This window comes from Rhea americana, unplaced genomic scaffold, assembly GCF_003343005.1.
Source record: "Rhea americana isolate MKP2758 unplaced genomic scaffold, rheAme1 scaffold_6, whole genome shotgun sequence".
Lineage (NCBI taxonomy): Eukaryota > Metazoa > Chordata > Aves > Rheiformes > Rheidae > Rhea > Rhea americana.
In genome coordinates this window covers 5,757,856-5,767,555 of record NW_028186756.1, presented here as the reverse complement: position 1 = coordinate 5,767,555, position 9,700 = coordinate 5,757,856, and the positions used below count along the sequence as shown (strand labels likewise).

Here is a 9,700-nt window from a genome sequence, read left to right as displayed (position 1 = left end):
TATCAACCTTGATTCATTTGGCCACATGAAAATGTACTTATATCAGCATTACCCTGGGCCACTGCTGTTCCACATCTCGTGTTGCCTAGCACCACATATACACACACACACAAGCTAAATGCAAGGCTTTTAGCTAGCCCTACCCAAAATTCAGATTGTTAAACCCCACTCAACATCTAAGAATGCAGACATCCCAATTTCTGTCACTGGACATGACCAACGTAGAAACCCTAAGTGTGTCGAGTTCAATGACGAGACACCAGCAAACTGTAACGGATCAGTGATTCTATTTGTTTCACTTGTGGTGCCTCACTGGACTGATCCTCACCACAAACCTGAAAAGGAAAGCATACTGGTGCTCTCTTAACCCTTCCATGTTATTCACTGTTTCAATGACTAAAGCATTTACCTGGTATCTGTAAACTTCTAATTCAGATCCCCTCTGTCCTCTGTCAGAACAGGAGCAAGAATCTCCAAACTGAAGCTTTTATTTTGAAAAGAATGAAACTGAAACACATCAATTTCCCCTTCAGTTTTTGTCAGGGCTAAGGTTGACAAGGGCAGACACCTCAGTTCCTTATCACTACCAAATGTCTTCTTGACCACCCAAACTCCAAGCATTCTCAGGGCCTGTTTATTTACACACAACATTCTCTATACAAACTTCCCTATACAAAAGTTTCTCTTTTGCCACCTTTCACACCACAAATTCCAGCAAATACAGCAAGTTTTTCTTCGTCAGTCACTAGACCACAGAGATATTTCAGCACAGGCCTGCATATCCTGTGTGGCCTTTTCAGAAGTATTGTCTGCTGACATGTGAAAACACAACTGCAGAAGTAACAGCATTTTGACTACTTAGGTGTAATTCGGCTGTAACAAGACAAAAGCACTACCTAATGTTTTGATACAAACAGGATTTTAATTCAGTCCAAGTGTTATGTACAACCAAAGTGTTTCATGCAAAAAAAAGAATTGTTACTTTACTGGTAAGAATTTGCACAGACAAGTTCCTGAACCCTAGTGCTTCAAGAAGCTAAGAATTTTTTTGAAAAGGCCACCATGTAAGGTATTGTTATAGATGTTATAATCCTGGTGTGGATCGCTCTCCACCATGTACAACTCTCCTGCATGGACATCCTCAAAGTTGGCACTAAAGTTTTCAGGATTAAATCCAACCCACACAGTGTATCTGTAGTCACCTGTACGCATGGAATACCCCATGACTCTAATGTCTTTCAGCTTTGGTTTGTCTGAATTCCACTGAGGAGTGTCTGCAGGTCGAGGATACTGGCTGAAAGCAATAGGTTCTTCATTATAACCTCTGTAAGTGTCATCAAACCCATCCTTCTCTGCTTTCTCCAGCTTCTCTTCAGAGGAATTAAAATACTGGACAATGCTTGCCCCCTCAGTGCACAGTGCAACAGAAAATGAAGTCTCTGGRCATGCAGGAGGAACTTGCAAGCCAGCAAGTTCAGCAAGCGTTGAAAAAAGAGACACAAGCTCAACCATTTTTTTGCTTCGCCCTAAAAGAAACATCATCAAAAAACAGGTTAAGGAACAGAATGGCTTAACATACACTGATGGAACATTTTAGAAACTTAYTCCGATAATTAAGCTGGTGCTTTATTGGAAGTGTTTTGTACTGGATTTGTGGAGTACTAAAACCAAGGCTGTTTAATTAACACRTGGCAGTTAGTTCTGGGGATGCTAGTCTATGCATTTATGTAATATTTTAACAAAAAGAGATTTTATCACTTCTATTTCTCAAATGTGCCAAACTTCAAGACACTGACTTTTCTCCTTTGAAAAAAGAGTTTGTCAGAAAGACAAAGGAAATTCCAACGTCTACCATTTAATACAAGGCTACCTCCATCAAAGCAGTTTCTGAGGCCACCATTTTAGGCACAGATTCTACACAGACTGTTTACTAATCACTGATGGAAAAACTGCTACAGCCATTACGAAAGGTAGGTCAAGTATCCTTTTAGGCATCTAAGCAACACAAAAACAAGTCTCCTGCTGTGTTAATGCAGACATCTAGCTGTTTCCATTAAAGTAGATCTAGCCAAAACAAAGGTTTGTGTTCAAAGATGTAACATTTCCTTCATCATCTTGTTCCTCATCAGTACAAAAACAGATGATGACACTAAGCCAAGAACTGGCTGAATGAGTTAGATGCAATCTTTAAGCCTAAAGCGTAAAAATATTTTACCAATGATTCCTCCTGCTCTCRCAGTCCTGGAACTGAGCAGTAACGCTGCCGTATCTTACTCTGTGCAGAGATAAAGAACATCCACACACAGGCATACTAAAGCCTCCTTTTTCCACCAAGCTCTCTAGCCCAGGAGAAAAGGAACAGAATCCCTTTTTGTTCTTACCTAGATATTAAAAAAACTTAGCAAACTGCTGTACAGTTGTTCTGCCCTGAGCTCTAGCAAATATTGACAACAGGGAAAGAGTCTGGCAGCTCTGCTCCTAAGATAATTCAAGTTTGTTGAAACACATACTAAGGCAAAAGTAGTAGTTTTTAAATCAGAGAAATGTATTGCTGGAAAAGATCTTAAGAGACCATCTGAATATCTGAATTAGTCTCCAACTGATAAAAGATCAGGAATGTTTAAACCTCTCAGAGGGAACCTCTTCTAGAAGCAAGATTTGGCTTGCATTAGCTGGGAATCAAACCTGAGCTGCTTGTATGTGAAGTATCATTAAGTCACCTTGTCTTTTTATATAGACAGATAGATAGATAGATAGATAGATCTCCACTGCAAATGCAAACAGTAAATGCTGGAAATTTACCTCGAAGTGCCAAGTCTGAAACATGGCTAAAGGGGTCAAGGTAGGGGAAGATTTTCTCTCCTTGGCCAGCAGAAGAGGTCATTCCTGGTACATAAAACATCAGTGGCACACGGGTAGCAACATCAAAATTGCTGTATTTTGCCCATTCACCATGTTCTCCCAAAGACCATCCTAGATGACAGAGAGCATCATTTAGAGCAAATGCTAGATTGTAATTTAGTTGTCATTTCTTTCTCACAGCAAAAGCGACTCTGGCTGTTGATGACACTAGTCTTTTGTCAAGGTTGCACTAACTGCCAAGTAAAAAAACATGTTTAAATGCAGTAAAACACTTCGCTAATGTGAAAATTGTTTCAACAAATCTAAATCTTGCCATGTACTACCTTTATATTAAAGGAACAATTAAACCTTTCCTTATTTCCTCTAGTCTATATGAGAATTAGGAAATCAGTATTAAAACAGCATAAAAGAACAGGGGTGTGTCACTATGCCTGCAAAAGTCTGGGGATCAATTCCACAAAGCACTCTGAGCTTTATACAGCTGCTAGCTCTCCAGTACCCCTGTTATGTTGTAACTGAGCATCCCTTGGAGCCAAGGCTCCTGTCTGTGTCTGACTTGTATCAGGATGCCATCCCTGAGGAAGCAAAGGGGAGATCAAAACACCTTAGCTCTCCTCACCTTAGATGCGATGCCAACCTGACGTCCTTCCAGGGCATGTTTATTGCCAGCTTCACTTTTGGGGAAGACAAAGGGCCTCTCTAAGAGCTATACTAACACACGATCTTTTGAAAGAGATTTCTATGGGATCACTTTACTAGCCATAGTACTGGAAATACCAATAACTTGCAATTAAACAAGGCAAGGAAAAGAAGAGCAATTCAGTCTACAAAGGAAAGAAAAAACTCCAAGCCATAGTGGCAAGTCAAAAGGATAGTTAGAGTAATTTTAGTACCAGAAGTATTAATCCTATTACTCTACAACACACTAAAGGCTTGTTTACACAGACTCATTCACAAAAGTCAGCCCAAATTAAGTAAATATGAAACTTCAAAGTACTGTATTCTGAATGATAGAATCTAGACTGCAGTCCAGATAGAATCTAGGGTTTAATGTGGCTTAACTAAAATGATTTAATTTGATTTAGGTTATTTCATTTTGAAAGCAAACCAAATTAAGGATTCTCTAAAAAAATAAAACCAGACTATTTTTTCTTAATGGCTCTGTTATAGATCATTCCAAACTGTTCTAAGCCAGCTAAACAATCTCCCAACTGAGGGGATTCATGGGAGTGTTATTTTAATGAATATTAAGAGTAGTGAAACAGTTACAAGCTTGTAACTATTTGTTCCACAACTGAAATTCAAACAGGATTTTTACCACTAAGATCTAGAAAGTGCAAGACCCCAATTACAAGAAGAGGAGCTATATTGCTATCAGTTTAGATGCTCTGCAAGCAGCAATGACAAGCGCAAGAACACACACTTCAGCATTAATGAGAAAGCCTGTGACCCACTGTACCAGATGGCTCTCTACAAATTGCAATGGGGGAGCTATCCTTTAGCAGCATTCTTCCCAGCAGCAGTCACTCTTTGGGGAAGGAGGTGGGAATACAGCAAGCTCAGCCCAGTACCCTGGCAGACAGCCTCATCACTCACTAGCAAACCCTCCACCTGATTAGGGAGAGAGGTGCCTGCAGGGAAACAGAGCTGTGCAGCCACAAAATCATGTGTCAGAATCCATTAATTAGAGACTGACTAGCCAAATATACAAAGTATGGGTGCACTGCTGCAAGTTATGTAAACATACATGCGATTAATATGCCAGTACTGAGTTGCACAATTAAGTTATTTGCACTGAGCTGAAGAAAGTATTTGATTGCTCACCATGATCAGCAGTAAAAACTACCATTGTGCTGTTTGAGAGTCCTACATCATCCAAAGCATTCAAGAGCAGGCCAACTTGCATATCCAGGTAAGAAACTGCGGCATAATAACTCTGGCGAATCTGCCGCTGCAAGTTATTAAGAAACAACAGACAAAAAGAAAGAGGAGAGTCTTTTTTTCCACAAAGCCACCCACTGGACCTCCTGTAAATAAAAAGACTGAAGGGTTTTCCTTGTAAAACTTTATTTTCAAGTGTTTGCAGCCTGATTAATGTCCCAGCTGAAGAGGGAATCCAGGAAGGGGGCAGTTAGAAAATTCTAACCATTTCTCAAAATGGTTAATTCTTGGTCTGGTCTTTCAAGGAAGATACTGCAAATCAATTCCCCTTCTCTCAGGATCCAACTACATAAACACTTGAGAGTCCAGCAGAATCTTGCAAAAAGAAGATGCACTAAATGGCAGCTGAAACARCTCTAGCTAATGAAAACAGAAAGGATGTTCATAACTGATGCCTACATTCCCCACAGGAATGAACACACATCCCTCAAATAGTTTTTGCAAACTGTCCAGTGCTGAGTACTCTGGAACATCCAGAAGCAGCAAACTATTCTCTTGCATTTCAGCAATTTAGGGCAGTTTGACTTCAGTGCACTGTATTGATTGCTTACCTGGAAGTCCTCTGGGAGTGGTCCATAAGGGAAACTAACATTCAATGCCTTCACATCATCCCTCTGTCTGATATCCATCCAGGGGTTGTATGCCACAGAAGGTAGCCTCTCAGGCACCCAAGGATCTGGGGCTAATGTGATGTTTTCCAAGGGGTACAGTYTGAGAAATTCCTTTACAATACAAACACATATACAGATTAGCCCCACTTCTAAGGCCTATTGTAAACTTTAGTGTTGTAAAGCAGCAACCATTTTACCTCTCATGACCCTTTAATTTTCTTACCAATTACAAGACTTTTCCCCTGAGTATTAAAGATGACAACGCTATGCTASTCTGCCCCAACCAGTTTCTGAAAAATGGCAAGTTAGTAAGTGATGCTGTACATGAAAAGAGTCTCCTATATCTAAAATCAGCAGTAAATCAAAGACTGAAATCATATATTGAAAAGCCACATTGAAATAAGAAGTCCAACAGTGCTTCCTCTGAAAACAACAGGAGTTTTGCTACTGACTYAAATGGTGAACGAAGAACAAGATCTTGTAAGACCTCATTATGTCATACTCCATCAAGTTGAACAACATCTCCACACAATAGCAGTCACGCTATTATGGCAGAAGTCTTCTTTTTATTTGACTGGTCACAACACCCTTTCTAAGTATTTAAGTGTAACACAGACAATTACTAAAATTGCATTGAATCAAGGCTGTTTTTCAGCTTGCTTTCCAGAAATAATATCAAACCATTTCTAGAAGCAGCTTTGAAAAGGAAAAGTAACACTTATCCAAGTTTCTTTCCCACAGGTGCAAGGTTCCTTACCTGTGGGTACCTTAATGGGATATGTGGTTTATGGTAACCAACAGCCAGGAAGAATTTTTGATTCTTGGCTTTCATAGCCCTCAGTAAGCGTATGGCTTCTTCAGTGCTTTGAATATCAGGCAAAGTACCMCTGGGCATTTCCGTTACATTCACTGGACACACCAAGTTAGCATGAAGTTTTCCATCTTTTCCTCTACAAGTCTTTTAAAAAAAAGAATTATTTAAGTACCTTAAATCTATAAAAGTAAAGAAATAATCCTCTCTTCCACAATTTTAGAACCCAACTCATTTCTAGCAATCATTCTATCCACAACAAACTCTGTAGATTGGATACAATAAGGAAATTCACAACTTCTATGCAAACTAAAGATGCCATGTAAGTTGATGTCTAAGGTAGACAGTTGTAGGGGTTGAAGAACACACTAGCAACTTGTGTGTGCACGGAAAAGCAGAATCCTCTCTCTAAAGGTGGCCAGAGGCTGAGAAGTAATCATATAGGAAAACACATTTCTATAATGAATAGGATTTCTAACCTATTAGCAACAAGTTAAAATTTGGTTAGGGTACATATATGCATTACTGCTCCTTCTGATCCCAAGAGCTCATAGAAAGCTACTTGGAAGCTACTACTAACTCATTAGTTTCTGGGCAAATGCCAACAATGTCTGACTTATAATCAGTGGAGAAAGATGAATTAGACTAAACAGTTGCCAAGAAAACGTGGCCCCAACCACGGGTCTTTGGGACAGATGCTAAACAAAGAAAAGTATGTTGCTGATACAAATATTGTTGTTAAAACCAGTAACAAGTGATTTTTCTGCGCTGTTATCATCTCTCTCCCAAAAAACAGGACAGAATATAGGCTGGTGCTTGACACAAAGAACTTTATTGTATCTAGAAAACCCTTCTTCATTAGGGTCCCACAAGTTATCTTTACCTGATCATTTTCATACTTTTCAGTAGAAGGATGAAAAGGTGGAATGGACCAGCTATATGGGTAGTCATCACTGTAATTGGATGAAATCCCTGAAAAGTGTACAGCATAAAGGCATTAGAAACACTCCAATAGTTCACTAAAGCAGCAAGAACTAATACACAAATTTAATTTGTTTTTACTATTTGTTAAGTATTCCAATTGCAGAAGCATTTCAAATGTTTTCTGGACAACTCAGGGAACAAAGAAAGAATATTTAAGAAATAAAAGTCAAAAAGTTTAAGACAGGCAATTGTCCCTGAAATAAATCTGGTAATGGGGAAAAGATAACTCAAACCTCTTGAGCAATCTTATTTCAGGATTAATTACAGTTTTCATGCATGTACCTGGTTAGATTTACTATCAACTGAAAGTCTACACATCCACACAAGCTCCAYTCTAAGGTAAAGATCTACCAGAAAAGGGTCACATAAGTGTTAAAGTATTTTTCAACTCAGTGTTGGGTTTTTTTAAACAGTGAACTAATTTCCTAGTTTAACTGGAAGTATTACTCATATATTCAATGTCTCCTGACTGAGATAGGCAGCATACTGTGAAACATGAAGCACGTGTACCTGCCGAACAAAGACTGAGACAACAAGGCTGTTTTGTAACTTCATCTTTGGACACAGCTAACTTCCAGACATGTTTGAGCATGGCAGACACTAATGCTMACAACCCCCAGAGAGTACGTGAAAATTTTTACTAGCTAAGAGTCATCTAATATATTCATCTCTAAAACACTAACTTTTAAAGACAACCTACAACTGTTGTACAATCTGGCCTATAATAACAATTCAGGTTGGCTAATAATAGCTAAGAATCACACAGTTCATATTTGAATGTAAAGTCTGTTTGCAAGAATACATAGCAACTATGTTAAGTGCACAACAACTCAAGTGATACCAGGATGAAAAACTTTCCCCACAGATAGGGTCACATAGCCATTCTCCTTGAAATACTGAGGCATCGTGGAATAGTTTCCTGCATGCACTCTCCAGTAGGAGTAGAAATCATACAGTCGAGTAGTATCAGGTCTGCGTCCAGTAAGAAATGATACTCTACTTGGAGCACAAACAGCTTGCTGAGGAGAGACACAGAAAGAGAATCAGTGCTAAATAAAAAGAATATATCCATATGAACTCCAACATAGTGACTTAGGTGATGCTGAGCAAAACACTCAAAGGCTCAGGGACCAGTGAAAACATTTCATGTCACTTCAAGCTAGAATAAGCAGCATCATTATTATGAGTATCAATCTTCAACTGCAAACTTTTATCACATTGTGCATTTACTTAGCTATTATTATCTCAAACAACCAACTCCTAAGTATGGACTAAGCTTTGATTATGTAACTAATAATAAAGATTAGGTCATGCTAAAGATGACACCTTTGAAATCTCATACTCATACAGAATTAAGTAGAAGTGGCAGATGGACTGTGCTGACAAAAGTCCAAGGTCTAGCTGACTGCCTTAAGAATAACAACAAGTATGAATATGTGGGAGGTCCAGGTTACAGTCCAAAAGCCCCAGCAGTTCTGTCTCACAGTGGCAAAATCCAAGCCTTATTGCTTTAAAGTCCTCATTCTCCATCAAAATTAGGCCCAAGCTTCTAACTTCTCAGCAGGTTCAAGCTTAGGAATGGAAACATCCTATGCAAAGTATCTAAGTAAAGAATAATTAGTGATATTTTGAGTCCTGTACAGTAAGTGTCATTCCTGAGTACAAGTTCTGGTCTATAAAATAGATTCCTTCACGAGAACAGAAGTAGTAGTAAAAGTAATATTCCATAACAACACTGTTACGATCAAAAGAAAAGAATTATAATTTGGTAAAACAACACTTTTAAGTAGACTTTGCATCACCAGTGAAAACGTTTTAGTATTATACTATGCCAAGGGTTATACAAATATTAGTATCCACGTGACCCATTTTCATTTTTCTCATTTTAGCAGACAGGTACATACAGTCCAGCTTAACCTAACCGTTCCTTTATTATTTTTAAAGTAACTCCAGTAGCCAACAACTTTTCAAAGTTCTTCCCAACACTTGCTGTGATGAAACCACACAGCATTTAGCAGAGAGAACCATTTTTATTAAGTTACTCATGTTACCTGTGCATATGCATTGCTGAACACAACACTTTGAGATGCAAGTTGGTCAATGTTTGGAGATTTTACAATCTTTTCTCCGTAACAGCCCAAAACAGGACGCAGGTCATCCACAACTATAAAAAGGACATTCTTGCCACCTACAACGATGGAACAGAATCAGGCTAAATTATTTTGAGCACTGGTGAGTAAGAATTGCTTTATGCAGACTACATGCCTCCTGAAATTTTTTTTTTAAGCCCAGAAGAATACTTAAAAATACACAAACATCAAGAATATCTATTATCTTTGTAGGGAACTATAGCTTTGGGGGTTAATTCCTTAAACATAGAGCAATCCAAAGGTTCCCTTCTCAGTTGGCTAGCCAACATTACAGTATTTTTCACTTCCCTTTTTATTTCATTGCTTCTTCCTAGAGCAATATATATTCACGTATTTCCAGG

General features: G+C 38.6%; 1 protein-coding gene across 1 annotated transcript; it reads right to left on the bottom strand.

The window, feature by feature from the left end:
* Positions 1-472: 472 nt before the first annotated feature.
* Positions 473-9,410, bottom strand: IDS (iduronate 2-sulfatase; the record flags this gene model as incomplete). The annotated part of the gene is made up of 8 exons (XM_085319727.1): positions 473-1,526; positions 2,803-2,973; positions 4,687-4,813; positions 5,355-5,525; positions 6,172-6,372; positions 7,109-7,197; positions 8,051-8,228; positions 9,261-9,410. Coding segments are annotated over 8 exons (1,593 nt in total), but the record flags the coding sequence as incomplete, so codon positions are not given.
* Positions 9,411-9,700: the final 290 nt, after the last annotated feature.